The sequence below is a fragment of the Lycium barbarum genome, chromosome 11 (assembly GCF_019175385.1).
Source record: "Lycium barbarum isolate Lr01 chromosome 11, ASM1917538v2, whole genome shotgun sequence".
Lineage (NCBI taxonomy): Eukaryota > Viridiplantae > Streptophyta > Magnoliopsida > Solanales > Solanaceae > Lycium > Lycium barbarum.
In genome coordinates this window covers 29,759,263-29,786,660 of record NC_083347.1, presented here as the reverse complement: position 1 = coordinate 29,786,660, position 27,398 = coordinate 29,759,263, and the positions used below count along the sequence as shown (strand labels likewise).

The 27,398-nt window shown below is 36.9% G+C and overlaps 1 protein-coding gene across 1 annotated transcript; it reads left to right on the top strand.

Moving 5' to 3' along the window:
- The first annotated feature begins 576 nt into the window (after positions 1–576).
- LOC132617037 (calcineurin-binding protein 1-like) lies at positions 577–25,928 on the top strand. The gene is given in 20 exon segments (XM_060331902.1): positions 577–751; positions 876–950; positions 1,648–1,767; positions 1,863–1,903; positions 3,432–3,643; positions 3,800–4,779; positions 4,781–5,602; positions 7,568–7,777; positions 7,903–8,613; positions 8,737–8,836; positions 8,839–8,971; positions 9,072–9,282; positions 9,416–9,571; positions 13,983–14,377; positions 17,367–17,547; positions 18,212–18,441; positions 24,319–24,899; positions 24,902–24,981; positions 25,193–25,268; positions 25,358–25,928. Coding segments are annotated over 20 exon segments (5,586 nt in total). The 5' UTR covers positions 577–748; the 3' UTR covers positions 25,627–25,928.
- Positions 25,929–27,398: the final 1,470 nt, after the last annotated feature.

The window sequence follows — 27,398 nt, the reverse complement described above, 5'->3', positions numbered from 1 at the left end:
ACTAAGAAATCAATAAATATAATATAGTTTACTAAGTTATTCCTGTTGATTATTATATGTCTTTTTTTCATGAATTTCTAAAGCGATAGTTATTTTGAAATAATTTTTTTTGCTAAAATGACACTTATTTTGAAACAGAGAGAGTATAATTTACGACTAATATTTCTTATATAGACCAAATTTATCAAACAATAACATTTAGCTTTTAATTTAAAAAGTATAAATTAAATTAAAAGCTAATTATATTTATACAACCAAACTATCACTTTTGTAATAACACTATGAGCCCGTTTGGATTGGCTTACAGCTTAAAGCTGTTTGCAGCTTATAAGCTGAAAAAAATAAGTTGGGGTAGTCCAACTTATTTTTTTTGGCTTATAAGCTGTTTTCAGCTTATAAGCTGCTTTAGATAAACTAAGTCAAATGGGTCCAATTATTTTTTTGAGCTTATTTTAAGCATAAAATGACTTTAAGCTGGCCAGCCAAACACTCAAAAAAGCTGAAAACAGCTTATAAGCCAACTTATAAGCCAATCCAAACGGGCTCTATATTAAGTTACGACAAGGACAAATCCGATTAGAAGATTGCTTCCCAAACTGACCCCACGGGGGAAAAAATCAAGAATCCCAAACAATTGGACATAGCAGAAAACTGGTAAAACAAATTGGAGAAACATATTATTCCCCGCCCAATTCTTGAATGGATTAGAGTTCAACTCAGCTCATACTTCCTTGTTTCTTGCTACAAAATGGTAAGCTATCAACACCTTAACAAAATTAACTTCTCCCTGTATATCTTTGATCATTTTCAACTGTGGTTCTCACTGATTCTTTCTTCTTGTTATGTTTTTTTCCCTTCAAAAATTTGGGTTTCAGTTTTCAATTGCAGCTATCAATGATACAGACTCAATAAGCCAATGGGAACCTTTAGCCCCAACCAAAGAAGCACAGGTAAACTTTCTCCAGGCAGTTTTTTATGTGTGTGTGTGTGATTTACACGTGTTGTTGGTGCAATTGTTGTCTGAGATTAAATGGGGTTTCTATATGGAAAACAAAGATAGTTCTTGGAATGCAGAAATATAGTCTGCTTAGTAAGTGAGATTCAAGAATTATTAGTAGTAAAGAGCCCCTTGTGTTTCAGTACCCTAATTTTGCAAGCTTAAGATCTAAAAACAAAAAAACTTTTTCTACTGAATGTTTACTTGATTATCTTCCTTTGTCAAGCATTTAAAATACTAGTTGCATTCAAGGGTGGGAGCCAAGTGGGTGGAAGTAGGTTCATCCGAACCCCCTTCGGCGAAACAATACATTATATACACAAGGTTAATATTTATTATGTATATATAGCAGATGTTGGATCCCCTTGGTTTCTCCATGTGTTTACTTCTTTATATTTTGATCCTCCTGAATGACTCCGCCACTAGTTGCATTAAGACATTATGAAGCATCTCTCTTTTGTTTTTTCGTTTCCCTTTTCCTCAAAAGTTGGGGGACTCTATCTACTACGCATGCAATCTTGTGATCACTTGTTTCTTATATGGGATGATATTTTGTTACAAACTTTATTGTTTTACTGTGATGAAGAGCAAGCAAGGAGCTATTTAGATTTTCATCTTTTTACAATGGATTTATGATTTGGTTTTTGCAGGAATTTCATTTATCACAAACTTACCATGAAGGACTTTTGAAACTGGAAGCTAAAGACTATAAACAGGCTCGTGAGCTTTTGGAGGCTGTATTAAAGGATCCTCTGGTCGCAAATTCACAGGTACGTGCTGATGGTTACCTTGAAATCACCATCTTTTGTACGGCATCCTTACTAATGATTAATTTTCTTCTTCTTATTTTGTGTTTCCATTATAGATTGATAATAATTCTAGTGATGGTCATCTCTTGCAGCTCAGGTGTGTTTGAGGCCTAACTTCTAACTCGAACTACTAGTTCTAATTTTATTATAATTTCGTGTCTTACTCGTTCCTGGCTACTACTTCTCTAATAATCTTGAATAGCAAGTGGACTACCATCTCTTCTAGCTGGCTTTAGAACATTTTCCATTTAATTTTCTTGTGCATTGAAGCCCATTTGTTGCTCTTTCCCTCTATCATTGGTAGTCGAAATTTTGCATTATTGTTAGTGAGACTATGTTGAATTGAAGATTTTAAAGATATCTAAAAGAGCATGATGCAATGGAAGGATTCAGTTTGAGCGTCTGATTTTAGAAAATTAATGCGCCTTTATGCACGTTGAAGACAGAATTAAGTTAATAAAAAGTGTGCTTTCTCTAACAGTTTGAATTGTTAGATGAGACGGCGGGACACTTTAACACGGTATCACAACAAGCAGAAGCCTTTGGTTCAAGTGTCATCATTACCAATTATTTAAAACAAAAAGAATTTTCACACACTTTAAGAAGTATGTGAGAGGGCCTGTTGAAGACAGAATTAAGTCAATAAAAAGTGTGTTCTCTCTATCCGTTTAAGCTTTTAGATAAGGCGGTCACACACTTTAAAACATAACATGGGACTTTCACCAAAAATGTATTCCCTCCCTCCCAGTTTATGTGAAGGTAAATATCAGGACCCTGCGTTTAAGATATCATATTTGACTAACATGCTTTTCTTAGTAAAGAAACGTTAGTGTTGCACAAGGGAGGAGGAAGGGGCAAAGGGAAATACTCCCTCTGTTTCAATTTATGTGAACCCATTTCCTTATTAGTCCGTGCCAAAAAGAATAACCTCTTTCTAAATTTGGAAACAATTTACCTTTATGCAATGATTTATAGCCACACAAGATATATGTGACTCATTTTACACCACAAGTTTAAAAGTCTTCTCTACTTTCTTAAACTCCGTGCCTAGTCATATGGGTTCACATAAATTGAAACGGAGGGAGTACTATTTATGGGGTTTGAACCTTCCACTTACCCGGTGAAAGTGAGGAATATTTCTGTTGATAGTTGGTGGTGGTGAGACTCGAGATGTGGACCTCATCTTGCTTTGGTACCATATTGGATTTTGTGACCTGCTTAATCTATTGGTAAAGATGCGACACTTATATTTATTTCTTATAGTTTGCAACATAAACCTAATACTCAAAATAGGGGCATTGGCACTTCTCAGAGCTTTAAGCATGAAGTTCACCCCTCATTTGTGCAATAGGAGCTGTAATATGGTTGGTTGTGGATTTTAATAAACTAAATAGTTCCCCTATAAATGCCTCAAATATAATTGACTACTAATTTTAAATATACCCTTTTTTTTTTGGATAACTGAGAAATTCCTGAGGGATAGTGGAGCACGGTCCGAAACTCAGTGGATAACGGGCCCGCCTCAACCCTTCTCCTCTTCTATTGACAATCACTTTTATAAACATTACTTTTATAAAACATCTATTTCTCATGTTGGTTTGCTGTACTCATTCACATCTCTGCAGATTTTTGGCACTGAAAAATCTTGCCACTGTTTTTCTACAACAAGGTGCTCCTTACTACAAAGATGCTTTGCAATGCTATCTTCAGGCCGTAGAGATTGATAATAAGGATTCTGTTGTCTGGAATAAGCTGGGAACTTTAGCATGCTCAATAGGAATGTTGAGCATTTCCCGCTGGGCATTTGAACAAGGGTTATATTGCAGTCCCAATAACTGTGAGCATTTTATATTATCGTTTAAGTTCTTATAAGCTTCCTTATATAAGCTTTTCCTGTTACATGATTTGACTGTTAAAGAGCTCCCATATTCACCTTATGCCAGAGTCCTCTTACTATATCTTTAGCCTTTGCTTCTTCTTGACTAATGTGCAGGGAATTGCATGGAAAAACTTTTAGAAGTACTTATTGCTATAGGCGACAAGGTTGCCTGCCTTTCAGTTGCTGAACTAATTTTAAGACACTGGCCTTCCCATTCTCGAGCTTTGCATGTTAAAAGAACTATTGAAGAGTCTGAACCAATTTCATTTGCACCAAGAGGGATAGACAAGCTAGAACCTAAACATATGCGGCTGAAATTCCCAGAGAAGAGAAAAGCTGCTGGTGATGACCTTGACGAGGAACCAGTTTCCAAAAAGTTGAAGCAAAATTTGGAGTTCTGCCTTCCAGAAGTTTCCTGGACAGCTCTGGCCAGTGAACTCTTGAAAATTTTACATCCATCAATTGAATCTAGTTCTGAACTTGGACTAGGGAATGGCGTTTCTGGTGATGTTAGAGTCACCATTAAATTGTCCAGTATACCAGAAAAATCTAAGGATCCTTCAGGAAGGATAGATACACCCTCCACAGCTGGTGAAAACAGTTGCATTTTGGATTACAGGTCTGAGAAAGGCAGTGCTAGTAGAGAAAAAGAATCAAGTATTTGTGGAGAACACCCTCAAGAAAGGCGAAGTAGCCGCCTGGAAAGGCTTAGAAGCCGTAAACCAGACAAAGAAGAGTTAGATTTTGAGACCAACAGGGACCTCGCTAAAGTTGTAATGCAATTTCTAGGACCCTATCTTGTGCATCAAGCAGGACTTGCAGACCAAGCTGAGGATCTTCCTAATTCACCAGACACAGAGTGTAGTGATGTTGTTGAATTTGTCCTGAAAACGACAAAAAATCACGGTGCTTACCACTTGGGTCACATGCTCCTGGAAGACGTTGCCAGGCGAGGCATTTTGTATCAGGATGGCATGTCTAAATTTTTAGATCTGGAGAAGGTGACAAGGTTTTGGGGCCAGGAGAGGACTCCTGAGTGCAATTTGTTTCTTGCTGAGTTATATTATGATTTTGGTTTGTGTTCTTCTGACACATCAAAAAAAATCTAGCTTGATGTCAGAGGCTTCATATCATCTGTGCAAAATAATTGAATGCGTTGCTTTGGACTATCCATTCCACAGTATTGGCAGGAAAGAAAGCTCTTCAACGAGGGAGTATTGTCAGAGTAATGGTCATAGTGAATATCCATTTAGTAAAAATCATGGGTTTTGGGTTCGCTTTTTTTGGTTAAGTGGGCAATTGTCTCTATCAGATGGCGACAAAGCGAGAGCTCGAGAAGAGTTCTCTATTTCAGTGGAGCTTTTGACAAATAAGGAAAGCAAGAGTGACTTCGTTTTCTTGTCCCACTTAAAATTGCATAAGAGGCTGACTGTCAATAGAATCCTCCATGAGATTCATCTACTGGAGGTTGATTTTCTAATGAAGGATGGTATCCATCAGTTAGTTGAGAAAAATCTGCACTCTGAGTGTGTAAAGGCACTTGCTCCTCTTCTCTTTTCCTCAGAAGAAGTCCGTGCTGAATCATCATGTGTCACCAAACATACAGGGAGAGGTTTAACTTCAACTGAACTGTCTGCCTTAGATATTTTAATAAAAGGATGTGAGGAGACGGAGCCATTGGATATTGAGGTCTATTTAAATTGCCACAAAAGGAAGTTGCAGATGCTCATTTCTGCTGTTAGTGAGGAAGAAAATCAGTTTTCTAACCAGATGAAAGGTTCAAAAACGTCATCTGTCTCTGACACAGAGTCAAATGAAATCCCAAGTGACCTCTGGAACTTGATTGCTCAAGAAGTGAAGGCAACATCTCAGTGTGCCTCAAGGATAAAGAGCATCACAGACCCTTCTGAAAACTCTGTAAGTCAGTATCATTTTTTTGGCCATTTTTTCTTCGTTATTGCAGATGCGTTGATTTTTTAATTTCTTTTTTAATGAAAGATGCTAGATCACTATCAATATCGAGACGAATGATAATTTCTTTATGATGTGATGGGAAAAAACCCTGCATTCAAATAAAGAACCTTAGACAAAACATACACAGAACGAACCCTTCTTTACATTTTTTTTTATTATGCATAGGGGAAAAGGAAGGGGAAATGAGGGAGAGGATCGCAAGGTGGGGAACCGAACCCTCACCATCACCAACACGGTGAAAGTTCAAATAGCCAACCAATCCAACCAATTGAACTACAAAGATTCTCAATTTACCAGTTTTCAAAAAAAAAAAAAAAAAGCTACAAAGGTTCCCCTTAGAATGAACTTTTTATTGGAAGTATAAAAAGTTTGAACTTGTCATTGGCTTTTCTTGCTTTCAACCTGGAACCCCTCTCACAAAAAAAAAAAAAAAAAAAAAAAAAAAAGAGAGAGAGAGAGAGTGACAGAAGATTAAAAAATCGATAGACTAGCTTGTGACAGTTCCTCACTGTCAATGAGCTATGGGTTTTGACCTCACATATTGGAGCACTAGAAAAACATGTAATGCTGATCAGTGTAATGTTGTCTGCACCACCCCACATGTAGTTGAACATTTGCATGCTACACTTAGCTTACTTTTAAAGCTTAACATACTGCTGAGAGTACAATGCTTTTTGTGAAGTTTTAGGGGGTCTCTAGGATTTCAATCACGAAATATGTGAGATTTGGTTTGTTCAATGATGTTATGTCTTCAGGTTTGTGAATTATGCTGATAATTGTTACGTATAGCATTGGAGGGAAGCTGAGGCAAGAAAACACTAGGTGATTTCTTCCTATCTGCCTAAGCCTTGGTGGGCAGAGTTACCCAGTACCTGTGCTGGTGGGAGGTTGCAGGTACCCAGTGGAATAGTCAAATTGCGAGGGAGCTGGCCCGGACACCACCGTCATAAACAAAAGTGTTAAAGTATAGCATTGATCTTTGCAACTTTATCTCATAGTTGTTGGCTATTTAGTTGTCTGGTAATTCTACTAGAAAATTTTAGCTTTATGCATTTTGTTGATAATTATTATTGTAGTGATGTCCTTTTCTGGTGATGCTTATTTTTAATGATGCCAACACCTAGTTTTCTAAGAGCTAACTGGACCTGGAACTTCACAAAGTAAACAAAGAGAAATTTGATAGTTTGAAGATGTAGATAATGCATTCTGAAAAAAATAAAAGATAATGCATTCTGTAAACTTCAACATGTGATCCCAAATAGGCTAATACTACTACAAAAGCTCAAATGAAGCATCTTTCTTATGGGTTTTGACCAACTTTAGTCATATTATGCTTGTTTGTTCAACTTTCTCCTGTTTGTCATAGTTGACTTTGCATACTAGATAGTCAACCATAGTTCTATGGTCATGATGTTTATCGTAAGATTGGGAAGATAGAGTATGCCAATATGATAGTCTGTCGTGGGTTTCATTTGGTCAAAATCCTTTGTCCACCTAGGAAAAGAAAGTGAGAAGTTTAAATAAGTTTGACTTGCTCCTCTGTGCAATTTTTGCCAACTCTAGTTATAAGTCTTGCCTCTTTTTGCCTTTGTTCTATTTGTTATTTCCTTGCTCTCTCCATTACATTAAAACCACATTCCTTTGAAACGGATGCTTCTCATCTGACCTGGGTTTTTGCACTTTCTCATCCTGAAATTCGGTCATATAGACAATTAAGGTCCATGTTCCTGTTGACAATATTCGATGAAATGTATTTGTGCTTGACATTTTGGTTTTCCAATAAATTATGACGTTTATTTAGTTGATGAGCAATGATCTTCAGAAACCAACTTAGATTTTTCTGCGTGTTCGTTTGATAAATAAGTTTTGTGCTAATGTCGCAGAATTTGGTACATCTTTTCCTTGCAGAATGGTGTTCCAATGACTGTCATTGGTGATATTCAGTCGCTGCTGCTGATGCTTATGTGTAACATTGCCAACACATATTCTTGTAAGAAATTTTCTAGTCCGGGAATTTCTGATCATAGGGAACAAAGAGAAAGCTCGTACTTTGTAGATGCAGCTATTGCATTCTGTAAACTCCAACACTTGATCCCAAATGTTCCTATAAAAGCTCAAGTGAGACATCTTTCTTTCTTTAGAGGGTTTAGACCGTCCCATTTCAGTTGTAACATTAATGTTTGCTACCTCTATCTTAATCTTTCATTAGAAACGAGCTAATCTCTTCTTCTTTGTCATGCCAGACAGAGTTGATCGTGGCAATCCATGACATGCTTGCTGAGTTTGGTGTCTGCTGTGAGAGTGCAACTGGTGAAGAGGAAGAAGGAACATTTCTTTAACTTGCAATAAAGCACCTCTTGAACTTGGATATGAAATTGAAGTCTAACTTTCACTCTGTCTGCAAGGAATTTGAAATGTCTCAGTGTGACGAACAGTCTTTCCATGATACTATTGTTCAGAAATCTGAGCAAGTTTCTCATGGAAGCCACATCAAAGTGTTGTCGAACTTATCAAATTTGGACAAGCTAAATGTGGAAGCAGGTCAGGTAGATAGAGCTGAAGCTACTGCTTCAGATAAAGATGACGTTGAGAGGATTAGTGCAGAAGCTATTTCTGCCAGTAAAGCTTTGGTGGTTGAGAAAACTAAAGTGGAGAACAGTAAGAATGTTGGTGATGTCTCTGACGGTATGTACCCTAAATCGGAGAAATCAAAGGATCAATTGGTCGAAGATGGAACTGAGCTAAGTGAAGATGAAAAAGAGGAGCTTGAAGTTGCCATTGATAATGCTATGGATCAGTGCTTTTATTGCCTATATGGATTGAATCTAAGGTCTGATGCATCTTATGAAGATGATTTAGCTGTGCATAAGAACACAAGCCGGGGTGATTACCAAACTAAGGAACAATGTGCTGACGTTTTCCAGTATATACTTCCTTATGCTAAAGCTTCTTCTGTAAGTGCTATGTGTCTTAGTTTTCTCAGATCCCATTTATTAAACATTCCTCCAAACCCTAATTCCCCAAGTTGAGGCTTAATATATGCTTTTAAAGGCTCTCAAATTTGGCTCGTCATTCAGAGGACAGGGCTCATTAAACTCCGAAGAGTCCTTAGAGCTATACGAAAGCACTTCCCACAACCACCAGATGATATTTTAGCTGGAAATGCAGTAGAAAAGTTTTAGATGATCCTGAAATGTGTGAAGAGAAACTCTTGGAGGAAGCAGGATCCAGTGGCTTTCTGGAATCCATGACAAAAATATTATTATCAGACCCTGGAAGCCTCGAACAACAGAAAGTATCATCAAAAGGATGGTAAATATGTTAGTTATGAGATTAGCACTTTGGAACAAATGAATTTACTAGTACTGTGGACTATGGAATCAAACAGATAATTGTCATTGGTTGTTTGCAGTTCTGAGCCATACTTGGAAGTTTATAGCAACTTGTATTATCTTCTTGCCCAGTCCGGAGAAATGAATGCAACTGATAAATGGGCTGGCTTTGTTCTGACAAAAGAAGGGGCGGAATTTGTGCAGCAAAATGCAAATCTCATCAAATATGATTTAATTTACAATCTCCTACGCTTGGAGAGTTGGCAGAAACTTGCAAATATCTATGATGAGGTAAGAATGTTCTGCTGTCTATCTGTTGCAGCTATACATTCCCTAATGGAAGGCACTTTTCTACTGTGGGGAGTTCATGCGCTTCGTTAGTTACTTAATCTCTTTGTTTTTCGTACATCTTTTGGGTACACAGGAGGTAGACTTGCTGCTAAATGATGGAAGCAGGCAAATAAATGTTCTGGGATGGAGGAAAAATGCTGCTTTATCTGAGAGAGTTGAGGCAAGTCGCCGAAGGAGCAGGCGATGTTTGTTGATGACCTCAGCTTTAGCGAAAACAGCAGATCAACAGGTATGATTCACTCTCTGATAATTTGTGGGAGAAGGTTTTTCTTTTGTTATATCTTATTGCCATCCAAGGAGTGATCAAGGACAGACACGCTACTGGAGTTGGAATCTTCCGGAGTTTCTTGTTCTTTATTGTTTGGTTGGTGGTCCTGACAAGCACGTAGAATGATTTGAATGTTCTCTCAGGTGTTAACAGTTTTCAGTTAGCTTGGCATTTAACTATGTTGAGTGACTTCGTGCCAGTTCTTATTTAACTAGCTTTAGTGTACTGTACGTGCGTTGCACGTGTGCATCGCTTCAATCAATTTAAAATGTAATAAATTGTTGAAAATAGCAATTGACGTTAAACGAAATACAATATTTTTTCTCTGATTTCTACAAAGAAAAATGAAACCCAAGCCCCTTTCTGTAAATTAAATATAACAATTCTGAGTTACAAATCAGTATATTATTAGTTAAATTGTTAACTCTTTAGAATTCAGGTATTTAAATTTCACAACATAGAAGGCCTGAGGTGCTTATCAGAATGATCATCCAGGAGGCAATCAGCGAGCTAGCTTGTAAACCAAGTAATTAGAGAGCTTAACTTTTATCCTTAAGATTTGGTTCAGTCTCATTAGGTTCTACTTTAGCAATGGAGTTTGTTAGTTTTGCTGTTTAGTTTTACTTAAGTTCAAGGCATGCTTGGGACGTTGTCCCAACGTGTTTGTCCAGTTTTGATCCTTGATGATGTCAGTGTTGTCAAAGCCACACTTAAGCCCTGAAGCAAGGCTCAAAAGGTGATGAGCGCTTCCCCTCTCTTAATGTGCGCTTCAGTGTCTTCATCAAGGCTCTAAGACATACTTTTCCTTGCCAATGAGCGGCTCCCGAGGAGGCAACACTAAGCAATTTATATTTCACTTTATTGTAATTTCTTTTTCAATTTGTTTGTCCATATATTTGTTATTCATGCTTATAATTTTTAGTCTTGGACTAAACATATAATATTTGTATTTTTTCTCCATTTGCGCCTTTTTTCATTTAAGCCCACACTTTATTAACACTTCGTGCTTAAAGCCCCAACAGACCTTAGAGCTTTTTTGCGCTTTTAGCTGTGGATAACACTGGATGTAGATTTCTCATTTTGATAAATAAAAGTTATTTAATTACCAAAAAAATTTAGACTTCAGTTTTAAAAGATTTTAAGGTTAATGTTCATGTAAGGAATCTACATATTAATTTATTAAGGAGGATACTAAGAGAAGAAGTTGATGAGATCTTTGAAGAGTGGGGGACTTCTGCTATCTCGTCTAAAATATGCGCTCTCGTTATCTACTTATATCTTTACTCTATACAACAACAACAACAACCCAGTGTAATCTTAGTGGGGTCCGGGAAGGGTAGAGTGTACGCAGACCTTACCTCTACCTTGAGAAGGTAGAGAGGTTTGTGTGTGATAGACCGAGGGCTCAAAGAAAAGTGAAAATGAAAAGGTGAAATAGGAAGGCAGTAGCAACAAGCATAAAGAACAAGAAGATAATAACCTAAGAAATCTAAGAATATAATAATCGAGGCTAAAAAAACAACAGGTAGTAATAGAAATCTAAGAATGCGAAGATATAAGAATAATACTAACACTCTGGGAATGGAAAAGAAATACGCCCGTCTACCTACTAACTTTCTACCCTAATTCTTGACCTCCACACCCTCCTATCAAGGGTCATGTTGTTGGTGGGCTGAAGTTGTACCATGTCTTGCCTAATCGCTTCATCCCAATACTTCTTAGGCCTACCTCTAACCCTTCTCAAGCCCGCTACGGCCATCCTCTCACACCTCCTAACCGGGGCATCTTCATATGCCCAAAACATTTTAACCTCACTTGCCACATCCTGTCATCCACGGGGGTCACTCCCACCTTGGCCTGAATATCTTCATTCCTAATCTTATCTCTCCTGGTATGCCCACACATCTATCTCAGGATCCTCATCTCTGCTATTCTCATCTTCTGGACATGGGAGTTCTTGACTGGCCAACACTCCGCCCCATATAATATAGTCAGTCTAACCACCACTCTATAGAACTTACCTATAACTTTACTCTATATTATTACTAAATGAAACCTCAACGCGAAATGTTGTCCTGACTTTTTGGTCCTTTCAAATATATTTCACATTAGACATAATTTTCATTTAATTAGTTACCTAATATTTAAGATTTTCAAATCAACAAAAGTTTTGCTTTAAATCTTTTCTTGTATGAACTACAGAAAAATCTAATATTTAAAACCTTAAAATCAACTAAAATGTTTAGCTTATGTAAATCTTTTTCTTAGCCTCAAAGTGAAATGTCGATTGACTTTCTGTCCCTTAAAAATTGATTTCATATTAGACAAAATTATCATTCAGTTATTTTTATAATATTTAGACCTTAAAACCAATTAAAATTTTGTTTTATATAAAAAATTTCTTATTTGAACTATGTAATATAACTATATATAATTCACTTCATGTTCATTTTAGGAATAAGCTGAAAATTAAGAATTTCATTATCTTCAATTAAATAATTCAAGAGCAATTGGTTACTTTACAAGAACAACATACCCAGTATAATCCCACCAGGTGGGTTCTGGGGAGGGTAGAGTGTACGCAGACCTTACGCCTACCTTTTGACGGGTAGGGAGGCTGTTTTCGATAGACCCCGACTCAAGGAGATGAAAAAGCATCAGTAATAGAACAAGCAGTAATAACTCAAGATAATAGGATGACGTAGTAAAAAAGAACAAACAATCCAAAGCAGTATAGCAAGACATGGCAAACTACTATTAAACACAAGGGCCTACAAGAGTAATACTATGACTACCAGTATGCAAGGATAAGTGGGAAACAACTCAATTACTAACTAACCCTCTGCTCTAATTCGTGTTCTCCATAGTCTCCTATATAGTTACTTTGAGGAGAAAATTGAATTGATTTGAGAAGTTTTGATCGATGAAATTGTTTTGAGAAGTTTTGATCGATGAAAATTTCTATGTCAGTAACTATACTCACATATATAGTGATACTATTGTGTAGAGTCAAAGATCTAAACCATGCTCAATCCAAGTTGATTCCATCTTTCTTGTGTCATTGGAAATGTTTCTCAAGGTATTTACTTATGTTTGTATCTCTAATTTGTTATTCAAATTAACACTCAACCTTTTTTAAACTAATTTTATGGTCGGGAAGAAAATCATAGACATGCTCGAAGGGAATAGGGAAGATGGAAGTATATCTGTTTGTACTTTGTACCAATATTTAGTTTGAATATGATTGATAAAAGAATTGTCAACGCAGTGGAAGATTTTTATATGGGAAAAGAATTATAATTATATTACATAATAGGAAATGTTTTATAAAGAAAACATTGCGACTTGCGTTGTATCCTAACTCAATGAGTAAATCGTTTTAAGAAAATTTATAAATAATATATTAAAATTGTGTTTGCGTTATAAAATAAAAACGTAAATTCCTGAAGATAATAGCAGTTTTCACTTCATAACTGAAGTAATATTACAAATAATATTTAATTTACTTGTAAATTATCTATTGTGAAGCAAGACATTGGGTGGAGCAGTAAATCAATCATTCCTCAGACCTTAACAATAAATATCAATTAAAATCTCTACTAAATTAGGACGCACTACAAATTTGAGGCAAATTAACCAAAAGTCCAAATGTTAAAGAGGTAAAAAGGGCATGCGAAAGGAACCTCTGAGAAAAGTTCTCGAAATGTACTATTATTTAATAAAATAATATTTCTGGTGTAAAAAACTAAATTAAGTGTACGAAAAAAACATTATAAAAAAATTGGAGTATCGTCTTGTTGATATGAGGCCTAAAGACACCATTTAAAACCTAGCAGATTTCACATAAGATTTCACATAAGCAAGCTATGATACAAACAGTTGAGTATTGATAGTCGTGAAGATAGCTAATTTAATTTTAGCTCTTCTCATTTTTTTATAGACCTAATCTATCCCAATTGTATGTAAAATTTTGAGAGACAGCAAAGCCACATTTCAAAATATATATACAAGCTCAACAAAAATAGTTTCCCTGGATTATTTTAAACATGGCCCGCTTAGAGTTGAGGTTTGTGTTATAATACTCTTCTCTAATCAGCAGCCCATATAAGTTCATGAAATTCAGTAGCATGTGCGTCGTTTTCCCTTTTCCTTCACAGCTGATCACAAAAAAGTTCTCAAAAAATAACTTGACCATTGCATTTGGGAGAGGGAGTACTTAGCATGTCTAAACTAATATGGTTTCTTCTGAATATTTTTAGTCTGTATGCCCCTTCTCTGACCAGACTTGGAAATAGTTGCCTTTTTCAAGTGGTCATTTTCCATGTCTTAGGAGGACTGTTGTTGACTTAATTAGTGCCTGGATGCATTTTAGGTTGTTGCTGCGTACTGTTTCAATCAATCAACTCAGGATACTATGATGGATATCCTCAGTAAGGTTTGCCCATCAGTTTCAGAATCGACGTGCTCTGAGGATAGAACTCCCAATGCCTACTCTGTCAATGATGGAAAAGGGGATTCGGATTCACTTATGGAAGGCGCGTGGCAGATGCTTTACAATGATTGCCTTTCTTCCCTTGAAATCTGTGTGGAAGGGGACCTGAAACATTTTCATAAGGCTAGATATATGCTTGCTCAAGGCTTATATCGAAGAGGTGGAGATAAGAATCTACAGAAGGCAAAGGATGAACTTTCCTTCTGCTTTAAGTCGTCTCGTTCTTCATTCACAATAAACATGTGGGAGATTGACGGTATGGTCAAAAAGGGAAGGTAAGCATTTCCTTTTTTTTCTCACTGCTGTCATTTAGGACATAGAGGAACCACTATGACAGCATTTTCTGATTCCTTGTAGATTGTTCTCTTTTTATTTAGGGAAGGCCTTTCTTTTAATTGAATCAAAGTCTTGGTGTTGAATATCACACCAAATGTTATCAGCTTTTAACATATGGTGTAAAAGGATTGGCATCACGTCGACATAAACTATTGGAAAGATCAACACTGAGTTTCCAAAAGACCCATTCAAGTATCTATATAATAAGACATTCTCTTTCCACCAAAAAAACTAAATGGAAGAAAAGACACCCTTGAATGTCCTTACAAGTCTTTTCCTATTGTTCCTTTCTCGCAAATCATCCAAAGCACACATTGTGAGGAATGAAGCTAGCCAAGAGAAGATTGAGGAAAACATTGCTTGACTACTCCCTCAAGCTATTAGGGGTTTAAATAGTGAAGTCTACATGTTCTAAGAAAGGAAAGAAAATCAAAATTACAAATTACAGGAAATAAATCAATCTAATTGATTTTGGTTTATCCTAATTGATATGTACTATACTCGCAAGATCCTAACATTCCCCCTCAAGCTGGCACATACATATCTTATGTATTAAACTTGCTGTATATGTAACTTGTTTTGAGAAGGGTAAGGGACTTGGTGTATATATCTGCAAGCTAATCTTTTGACTTGACGGCCTTTATGACAATGTCTCTTGAAATTATCTTTTCTCAGACGAAATATCAATCAATTTTTATGTGCTTGGTCCTACATGAAACGCTGGATTTCATCCAATGTCAAGTGCAGCCTGATAATTACACACAAGTTCAATTTGGCCAATCTGTCCAAATCTCAGTTCTCTTATAGCAATTACTTGATTCGATGAGTTCACCTGTAGCCACTGCCATAGCCTGATATTCTGCTTCTTCACTTGATCGTCCAGTTACGTGTAGTTTGTTACTTTTCCAAGAATAGATGCCCCCAACCATAACTCTAGATCTGGATATATTGTATGTCTGCCCAATTTTCTTTTGTATATCCAACAATATGTCATGTCCTCGATCTTCGTAAAGTAGTCTTTTCACGGAACATATTCCAATGACTATCACAAGGAAAATTCAAGAATTGACTTACGACAATCATTAGGGAAACAATGTCAAACTGAGTCATGGTGAGGTAATTTAACTTGTCTATCAACCTCCTATATCTTCCTGGATCATTAATAGGCTAAGTTGGTGGAAGGTTAATATTTTGATCGATGGAGTATCAATAAGCCTACAGTCTGTCATGAAAATGCCTGATCTGGATTGAACAACCTCAATACCTAGGAAGTACCTGAGTGGACCAAGGTTCTTGATTTAAATTACTGAAAAAGGTTGATGCTTCAACTTGGTAATTTCCTCTTCATTACCTGTGATAGCTATATCATCAATGTAGACCATCAAATACAATCTGGAGAGAAGTGACGATAAACTAAAGAATAATTAGACTCACTATGATTCATAGTAAATTCCTGGATAACCGTGTTAAATTTGTCAACCACACTCGATGGGATTGCTTAGGTCATAAAGTGATCGTCGTAGCCTGCACACCATGTTACTGAACTTCTCCCAAACACACCATATTATTTGGTCCTATGCTCTTGCTCTTGTTTGAATTTACTTTTAGGTTTCACACGCAGTGATAAACTTGTTTGAATAGTACTTTTATGATTCAAGGTCCATGATAAGGCTCAATGGCCTTGGCCCTTTTTTGGACAACCTTGAATTTCAAATCAATGTCATATAGAGTCGTACTAACACCCTTTGACACTACTATTACAAATCTTTTTGAATTGGTGCTTCAACTTCTTTTTTGCCATCTTCTCCTATCAAGGTTATCCTGGATCGTCTGAGAATGATGTAAATTGGGTTTTCTATCCTGCAATGTCTCTCCATTTCTTCTGGAGATCAAAATGGTTATCGTTACTCTCTTTGATCACTGCCAAGTTTTTTGACAGGCTTTTGTCCTTGACGTCGAGCTAACTACCGCATAAATCCTCTACTTGGTGGAACAGCTCCATATGACCTAGCCCCTAGGTAAACGAGTCTCCTTTCTTCTCAGACCGGTGCGGCCTATTTGAAAAAACCATCCACCAAGGAGCAAGATTTACCCCTCTTCCCATGACTATCTGTAAATGGAAAGTGGAAAAGCTTAGGGAAATCTTCTAGTTTTCACTTTAAGACAACAGATACTTTCAGTCTTCACATGCTTAACCTGCTCACTCTGTGAATGTTTCCACCAAAGATGTGTTCAAGAAATATTTATCTCATCCGAAGCATCCCAAGCCACTAAAATATTGTTTTATTATGTAATCTTTTGTAAGTATCCATTAATGGACAAATATGCTCATGCCACTGCTTCCTAGTAAGATTTTGAAATGGCAGCCATTTTGCAACGCCTCCTACAATTTTGTTGGCTGGCACACAAATTTCGTTGGTCACACTTCATGTACACTAGGCTTGAGTTATGTACGGTGTCAGAGTTTTTATGTGTTCATTTGCTTGCTGGAACTGAGTCAATTGATTTGACTATTTAAATGTATGTCACAATTTTTCATATTGTCGGGCTTAAGCATTTGCAGAAGCTAGTTTATTTGCGACACCGAAGAATAGGTTATATCACTCACAAGTAGGAGAGAAAGATAAGTCACTATAACAACTTAGGGAAATGTGGAAGTCGATAAGAAGACTGACAGGAACTGAAGTTCAATTGATGAATGCCTATGTTTGTTAGGGAAATGTGAGGTTTTTAGGTTGTTCTAGTCAGCAAATGGTACAATGATGGCACGATTTTATTTCATGCACCTGGTGAACTTGGTAACCATGAGGGGCAAAGTCAATTAATCACGTTCCTAGATGAATCTCTTTTCAGGTCCATTACTTGGTCAGTATTGGAGCCACATTTCTTGCCTCATTAGCTGATCATTTTCTTAACTTCATATTGCAGGCGCAGAACCCAAGGTTGCTCAGGGAACAGGAGAGCCCTAGAAGTTAACTTGGCAGAAAGTTCTCGGAAGTTCATTACTTGCATCCGCAAGTACATACTATTCTATTTAAAACTGCTGGAGGAGACAGGAGACATCTGTATGCTTGACCGGGCTTATTTCTGTCTTCGGACAGATAAGAGGGTACTGCCATATGAATTGGCTGCATACATCGTTCACAATGACTAGCAGCATTAATGATTAGCCTAATGGGAAAAAAACATATTGTTCTTTGTACACCTTCTCCGTATTGCATTGCCCTTTTTGAGGTTGCATCTATTAGTAAGCCTCTTTGAGGGTAATTAGAAAATTCACAGCTTTATTATTTATAAGAAGGCATTTCTACTAGCTAAATTTTATGCGCAGTTTTATTATTTATAGGGTAGAATTTCTCAAGCAATATCTTAGAGCTCTACAAGTTGGAATAATAGTAAATATTTTTGTTTGACAAAAAGAATAACAGTAAATATAAAATGCAAAGAGAGTTGATTTACCATGTATAATGCCATGGAAAATAATGCTGGAAAAACATAAAAAGTGCTTGGAAGAACATATATTTTAAGTTACATACATCTGCTTAAAATTCCTATTTTGTGATATTCTATTTAGACCCTCATTTCTTTCAATTCTCTCGTTGTTGCCTGTTCCGTTGGATACCGGCATGGAACCTAAAGCTCTGCCCATACTTTTAGATTTAATTAACTCATCCCACTCTTTTAAATTTGGTTATATCTCCATATCTTATTTAATCAAAACTCCCTTGTCTAACATATATATATATATATATATATATATATATTTCATCCAGTTCTCCGTCTGTCTTGAAGATCTCATTCCAGTTGCCCTTGGACGATACTTAAAGGCATTAATTTCATCTATACATCAGACTGGTAGTACGTCTTGTGGTGCTAGCAACTCTAGTGAGCATCATCTAGAGAAAATGTTTTCTCTGTTCATGGAACAGGTCACCATGTGGTCTGATATTTGTGGCTTGCCTGAAATAAAGAGCTTTGAGTTGACGGAGAGCTGCTTATTTGGGTAAGTCCTTTTGAAGTGACCCCAACTTTATGTGTGCTGTAGTAACTTGAAGTTTTTCTGTCATCTCTAGCTTTGCTTACATTGCAATCGAGAAAAAACTTGTTTTCCGTCTCTATAGTAATTAGAAAAAGTTTTTTCCCCATATCTTCTGTAGTCTCAATTTGATCTACACTAGTTGCAAGATGAGCAAAACAACAATGATGTTGATTTGTGAATATCTGATTATGATCAGATCTGATTTTATCAGATCAATTGATTATGATCAGACCTGATTTTGTAAGATCTTAATTGATCTGATAAAATCAGATCTGTTATGCTATTGGATGTTTTAGGAAATTAGATCAAATAAAATCATCCCTTGATTATCAAATCTGCTAGAATCAAGGGATCAGATAGCTAGTTTGTTTGTTTGTTTCTACTATAAATTTGTACCCCTACAGATGAATAAAGAATGCAACTTGGGTACCAAAACTTTCATGGTATCAGAGCAGCTTTATTCTTGTGTTGTTCATGACTAAAACAACATTTACTGGGCAACGTCACCCAGCAGCATCAACAGAAGCTGAGAATTCTGTTAACAAAGTTCCGACCGAGACAACTATGAACCAAGGCGGAGATTCCTCTCATTTGTCTTTTCAGCTTACTTCTCACAAGCTGAATGGCAAGAATTATTTGGAATGGGCGCAGTCTGTTCGTTTGGCAATTGATGGTCGAGGAAAACTTGGGCACCTAACTGGAGAGACAAAAAAGCCTGAACCAGGAGACCCAAAAATGAATGCCTGGAGATCAGAAAACTCAATGGTAATTGCTTGGCTACTGAACTCCATGGAAGCTGCCATAGGTAAACCATATTTGTTTCTTCCCACTGCTAGGGATGTTTGGGAGGCTGTTAGAGAGACTTATTCTGACGTAGAAAATGCTTCTCAGATTTTTGAATTAAAAATTAAACTGTGGAAAGCTAGGCAGGGGGAGAGGGATGTTACTATTTACTATAATGAGATGGTTTCCTTATGGCAAGAATTAGATCAATGCTATAATGATGAATGGGAGTGTCCTAAGGATAGTGTAAAGGCAATGAAAAAAGAAGAAAATGAGAGGGTATATCTATTTCTAGCAGGATTGAATCAAGAATTTGATGAACTTCGTTCACGAATTCTTGGAAAAAACCCACTGCCAACTTTGAGGGAAACTTTTTCTGAGATTAGGCGAGAAGAAACAAGGAGGAATGTTATGCTAAAATTAGAGTCTAATCTGGAAGGAAAAAATATAAATTCCTCTGCTCTAGTTACTGCGAAAAATGAAAATGACAAGAAAAAGAAGCCGTGGTGTGATCTTTGCAAAAAATACTGGCACACTCGTGAGACCTGCTGGAAAATCCATGGGAAACCACCTAACTGGAAGAAAAAGGGGGCAGACAACCGTGGCAGCCAGGCCTTTCAGAGTTCCAGCGAAGAATCAGGGTTGCAACCTTCTCTAGAAGTGCCACCATTCACCAAGGAGCAATTAGAGCTACTGCACAAACTTCTCCAATCTCAGCTCCAAACCAGTAAACTCGATCCTTCCACTCCCACTTGTTCTTTTTCCCAAACAGGTACTGTACCATCTGTTTTTATGAATACAAATTCAACAGGTGTGAGTTTTTGGATTATAGATTCAGGGGCTAGTGATCACATGACATGGAATTCCCATTTTTTCTCGACTTACACTCCTTCTGCAGGAAATAAAAAAGTCAGAGTTGCTGATGGTTCCTTCTCAGCAATTGCTGGAAAAGGGACAATCAAATTAACCCCTCATTTGACTCTTTTTGATGTCCTTCATGTTCCAAAATTGTCTTGCAATCTGATGTCCATCAACAAATTGACTCGAAACCTTAATTGTCGTGCTATATTTGACTCTACTTCATGTGTATTTCAGGACAAGGTCTCGGGGAGGACGATTGGCAATGCTAGAGAGTCTGAAGGTCTCTATTTTCTTGAAGATGGTGACAAATCAGCAAATTTTAGTTCAACTTGTTTGAATTCGGTTCTAGTTGATAATAAAGTCATGTTATGGCACTATAGACTTGGTCATCCCAGTTTTCATTATTTGAAACTCTTGTTACCTCAGTTATTTATGAATAAAAGTCCATCTTCTTTCCAGTGTGAATTTTGTGAAATGGCTAAACACCGGCGCTCATCTTTTTCTTCCCAAAAATACCATGCCACAAAACCCTTCAAGTTAATCCATAGCGATGTTTGGGGACCTTCTAGGGTAGCAACTGTAAATGGAAGAAGGTGGTTTGTGAGTTTCATAGATGATCACACTAGACTAAGTTGGGTGTACCTATTGAAAGACAAAAGGGAAGTAAAACATATGTTTGAGGCTTTTTATGTTATGGTTGAAACACAATTTAATGAGAAGATTCAAATATTTCGGAGTGATAATGGGAGAGAGTTTTTTAATGACCAGCTAGGCAATTTTTTCACTTCCAAGGGAATAGTACACCAAAGTTCTTGTCCTGATACACCCCAGCAAAATGGAATAGCCGAGAGAAAAAATAGGCATCTTATGGAAGTAACCAGAGCCTTATTATTCACAAGTGGAGTCCCTAAATTTCTTTGGGGAGAAGCTATTTTGACAGCCACCTATCTTATTAATAGGATGCCTTCCCGTGTTCTAGATTTTAAAACCCCTTTCAGTATGTTCAAGACATACTTTCCTGCTTCTAGATTGACTGCTGATCTAGCTTTGAGAGTTTTTGGGTGTAGTGCATTTGTTCATGTTCATGATCATAATAGGAGTAAACTTGATCCACGTGCTAAAAAATGTGTTTTTGTTGGCTATGCTCCTAGTCAAAAGGGATACAAGTGTTATGACCCAAATTCTAGGAAGATCATTATCACAATGGATGTCACTTTTTTTGAATCTCAATTGTTTTTTGGAACTCATCTTCAGGGGGAGAAACATAGTGAAGATTCGAGGGATAATAAGGAACCTCTTGACCTCATGTGTGACAAACAAAATGACCCGGGTTTTATCATAGACATTGGAAATAGTGCTTTTGGTAATAACAACCATGAGAAGGTAAGAGATCACAGCTTAAATAATGAAAATGAAAAAACTGAGTCAATAGAGCCTTTTCATGATACAATTAATGATAAGAACAGGGAACAAACAAGGGAATTACAAGTTTACTCGAGGAGAAACCGGAACCAAGAAAAAGAGATTAAAGACTCTCATAAGAACCAAACGTCCAGCCCGCAAGATCTCACTGAGATACAAGGTAATTCTCTAGAACCTAACTCTGATTTACCCCTTGTTACTTTAGACCTTGATCTTCCGATTGCCAAACGTAAAGGGGTAAGAAAAGCCACCAACCATCCCATGTCAAATTTTGTGTCATATAGAAACTTGTCCCCTTCCTATGTAGCTTTTCTTTCTCAATTATCTGGAATGGAGATACCGAGAAATGTGCAGGATGCTTTGAAAGTTCCCGAATGGAAGGAGGCAATTCTAGAGGAGATGAACGCTCTTGATAGAAATGAAACTTGGGAAATTGCGGAACTACCACGCGGAAAGAAAACAGTGGGCTGCAAGTGGGTGTTCACTATCAAGTTTAAATCAGATGGGTCCCTAGAGAGGTATAAGGCACGTCTGGTAGCAAAAGGGTTCACTCAAACCTACGGGATTGACTATCTCGAAACGTTTGCTCCAGTTGCCAAGTTGAACTCAATCAGGGTTCTTCTAACCATTGCTGCCAACCTTGATTGGCCACTTCAACAACTAGATGTGAAGAATGCATTCTTGAATGGAAAACTCGAAGAAGAAGTCTACATGGATCCTCCCCCGGGTTTTGAAGAAAGGTATGGACCTAGAGTGTGCAAGCTAAAAAAATCTCTCTACGGGCTCAAACAATCTCCAAGAGCTTGGTTTGAGAGGTTTACTCAGTTTGTGAAAAAACAAGGATACACTCAAGGGCAAGCAGATCATACCATGTTCATTCGACATTCACTTGAGGGAAAGACAACTATCCTAATAGTGTATGTTGATGATATCATACTTACAGGAGATGACTTGTCAGAAATGAAAATTTTAAAAAATCAGTTGGCCACGGAGTTTGAGATCAAAGATTTGGGCCAATTGAAATATTTTCTTGGCATGGAAGTAGCGAGATCAAAAGAAGGCATTATGGTGTCACAAAGGAAGTATGTGCTAGATCTTTTGAACGAGACAGGGATGAGTGGTTGTCGTCCAGCTGAAACACCTATTGATCCGAATATAAAATTCGGATACAAAGAAGGAAATTTAATTGACCAAAGTCAATATCAGAGACTAGTGGGAAAGTTGATCTACTTGTCACACACTCGGCCGGATATAGCTTTTGCTGTAAGCTTAGTCAGTCAATTCATGCACTCTCCAAAGGAAGAGCACCAGGAAGCGGTCTATAGGATTCTAAGATATCTGAAAAGTTCACCGGGGAAAGGGTTGTTTTTCAAAAAAAACCAACAAAGGAGCATTGAAAGCTTTACAGATGCGGATTGGGCAGGTTCTACTACTGACAGGAGGTCTACGTCTGGATATTGTACATTTATCTGGGGAAATCTCGTGACTTGGAGGAGTAAAAAGCAGAATGTCGTAGCCCGTAGCAGTGCCGAAGCTGAATACCGATCTATGGCTCATGGGATCTGTGAGATGATTTGGCTGAAGAAGATGATGGAAGATCTAAAAAAAACATTTGCTCTACCAATGAAGTTGTACTGTGACAACAAAGCCGCCATAAGTATTGCTCACAATCCAGTTCAACATGATAGAACAAAGCATGTTGAAGTGGATAGGCACTTCATAAAAGAGAAGATTGAAGAAGGAAGTGTGTGCATGCCTTTTGTCCCAACAAATAAGCAGATTGCGGATGTTTTCACAAAAGGACTCTTTAAACCAAAATTTGAAATTCTTGTAAGCAAGTTAGGCATGACAGATATTTACATGCCAACTTGAGGGGGAATGTTGATTTGTGAATATCTGATTATGATCAGATCTGATTTTATCAGATCAATTGATTATGATCAGACCTGATTTTGTAAGATCTTAATTGATATGATAAAATCAGATCTGATATGCTATTGGATGTTTTAGGAAATTAGATCAAATAAAATCATCCCTTGATTATCAAATCTGCTAGAATCAAGGGATCAGATAGCTAGTTTGTTTGTTTGTTTCTACTATAAATTTGTACCCCTACAGATGAATAAAGAATGCAACTTGGGTACCAAAACTTTCAAATGATATAAGGAAATAATTGCTCATATATAAGAACTATGTTCAGGTATAATTATTTTCTAGTATGGTAAACACGATTTTGTTTTATTTGTGTTTTTGATGTAAAAGAGACATCAGTTAGAAGGATTTTTTTGGATAGTTATTGTCATACCTCTTATATTGGCATCGTCTTCGCGTGATATGCAATGAATGAATTTGGTTATCAAAAGAAAGTTGTATAATTTTGTCCCTATAATTGTGTTGGTGCACAAGTAGGAACTGCAAGAAATAGATGTAATTTGATAACTATCTGAATAGGATTAGTACTTATACATGTGTTAGTTGGCTAGTTGTTGAATATTCTCATTACAAATGCTTGTACCTATCAAGATATTGTCCTTGGGTCAAGTACTTTATATATTTTTCATTTTTGCGAATGTATGAATTTTTCAGTGTATCCCAGAAGTGTCTCTGTTGTTTATTCATCCGAGTCCTAGCTGTTAGGTTGGGCTTTGAATAATAAAAATGATACTATGAGCATTTGTGGAGTACAGTTTCAAATTCCTTAAGCTATGAAGTCCCCTGCTTGCTTACACTTACAGCAGTTTGCTTATACATAAACCATTCTGATGTTCATTGCAGATATCTTTATCGATATATCCAGTCTTTAGAGCAGAATATCAAAGTTGAAACGCTTGAAGGAATAAATGAAAAGATACGCAAGCGTTTGAAGAACCCAAAGCTGTCGAATAGTAACTGCGCAAAAGTTCATAAGCATGTTTCTGCTGCTTGGTGTCGATCACTTGTAATTAGTATGGCTTTAATAACGCCTTTGCATTCAAGACTCTCCAGTGAAATCCAAGGTCCAAATTCGTCAGCTAATGGATTAGATAACTCACAACTGCTTTGTGTCGATCTCCAATTGGATGAACTATGGAGTTCATCTTTTGAAGACATGAATCATTTGAAGGATCTTGAGAGGAAGTGGAACCCCTCATTGTCTAAAATAAAAAATGTAATAGTAAAGAGAGCTGCAGATGAAGATCTGGAAACTGCTTCTATGTTGCTTAGGTCTTGCTATAATTTCTACAAGGACACATTTTGTGCATTGCTCCCATCAGGTATAAACCTTTATATGGTGCCATCGCAATTTGCTACAGAAACATATATCCAACCTGGGATAGACGCGGTCGACATACTCGATATGAACACTTCACGGAAGCTAATTTGTGGGCCTACACACTTCTGCATGGCCATTGCACAAATGTCTCAGCTGCTATTAAGTATTGTGAAGAAACTTCCAAGGTATTACATCCATCCTTGTCGAGTCCGTGTAACATAATTCTATTTTGCTTCTAACATACGATACTCCTTTCTACAACTCACTCGTACTAGTTCAGGATTTTTTTTGTTTGTTCTTTGGCTATTAAGAGCATGTAGAAAAAGGTTAAAAGGGAAAAAAAGGAAGATATCATTTCTCTACAACTGATGAATTTGAATGCTGCTTTCGATGCAGTCAAGGATTAAAAAAGGAAGTGGAAGCTTGTTGTCTTCAAATGCAAATGCATCTCCTGCCACACCTTCCAATATAGGTGATATACTAGTTTCATAATCCTTGTCAACGTCAAGTGGTGGATACATATTTGTTTCCTCTCCAAGCTGATTGGTAACTATGTTGTAGGTGGAGGAAGAGATGGGATGAGTAAAAGCTCTGAACCAGATGTTTCCCCATTATCAACTTCGGGCAATGCACCATATTCTGAAACCGACGGATCACAAAAAGTTACACCTCCCAGTTTGCCAGGAACTGAGAAGCCAAGCGCCTCTTTCTCCACAATGGGGGACACAATGGATGCATCATCGACATCTCTGCCTGAAGTAGAGAGCACCACTTCTCCAAATGCTGATCAGGGGCAGAAGGTTTTGTCGGCTGAACCTGGAAACATTTGATGTTGTACATCATGCTTTAGCTAATCTGTTCTGCAACTTTTCCTTGTGACTGGTCTATTATTGTATGTAAGCAGTTCCTTCTTTTCTTGAAGAGCTCGTCTTTCTTTCTTTCTTCTTTCTATTGTTTTTGGTGTCAGAGGATACAAATATAGGTTCTTCCCCTTGTATTGTATCGCCTTGTACCTATTCCGACAGCTCTTGCTGAGAACGATTCTATGTTTTTTTTTTCGGTATAACCAAATTTATACAATGTATTCCCTTGTACAGGTGCTATTTAAAACCTATCTAATTTTTCCAAAGTATATGAATTTTAGCCGGAAGAGGGTAACTTTAGACAAAATCAGCGCTCCTATTTCTTCTTCTGTTGCTGCTAATATGAACACCCGTATTCTGCTTGAATGCATAATTAGCTACAGATTTGGATATCATGTCTGGTAAACGTTGCTCGTCTCTGTCATTCACTTTGTTTCAATTAATTTGAATGTTGTGAAGAGAATATGGGTCAAAGGAATGGTGTTTCATTTATGAAGTGGGATCCTCATGCTTCAAATGCTTTTAGTACATTAATATCCAAGCTAAATAGTTTGCTTCCACAGCCAAAAATGCAAAGTTCAAAACTTGCAATAATTTTTATACCATCTTCTGACAGATGAGTTTGAAGTTAGGTGTTGGCAATTCTAAAGTTAGACCCGAAAGAATGAAGTTAGAAATTAACTCGTGATTTTCAACTGCAGTCTTGTACGTCTCATATTGATTTTGAGCTGGCTAAATTTTAAAAGCGCTGTAAATTTGGTTAATCTTAAATATGACCTTAAAAATGGCTATTTGTGCACTTTACCTAAATCTTCTGATATTCTACACCTGTGAGCTCAACTAATTTGAATTCACGTTGTAAGTGGCCAATTAAAGGGGGAGCGATCCATATTAGGAGTTTCTCCATTCTCAAGCTCAAACTCGAGATCTCATTCATCCTACTACATCCAGTAAAAGGTCACATTTAAGAACCTTACTTTTTGCCTTTTTCTTTTTAAACTCCGGCTCTGGGATGGACTTACTAGTTACTATGTTCTTTTCTATTTTGTTTTGATTTTATTCTTTGGAGTCATTTTTTTTTTCTGGCCATGCCTCGGCTTAGCGCTTTACTTCAGGTTCCACGGAAGAATAGGTTATGATCACACCCTACCCCAAAAAAAGAATATGTTGATCATGCTTGTGTGAAGAAAAAGATACAATCCACACAAACTGGAGGTGACTGGAAGTTGGTGGATGGTGGTGGCATGGAGTGAGAATGAGGAAAATTATAGCTCTCACGCACCTAGAGTAGGTGTTTTACACACAATGTAGTGTGTCATCATTGTGTTCTAATAGGTACAGTTTAAGCATAGATCAGGGGTCCAATAAGTCGCCTTAGTTGAAGTGCCCAAATGAAATTCTTGACAAGAAATACTCTTCATAAATTGGTCAACACTCCACAATGAAGCTTAACTATGCTTAGGTTATATTTAATTCAAATTACAGTCAAATTTCTATTGCAGCTTTGTTTGTCCAAATTTTTTTCTTTTTTGCATGCGGTTGTTTTGCACCCCTAATAGCATTTGACATTTCAATTTTATTTGAATTTTATAGACCAAAATTGTCCAAATATTATTTTTTCAATTATTTATGTTATAAAGATAATGAGATTATTCAAAATAACAAAAAGTACTCATATTTCATTACTGAAATACAACTTGGTAGTCAAAAGACGCTTACGTTTCCATTTCATCTTTTAA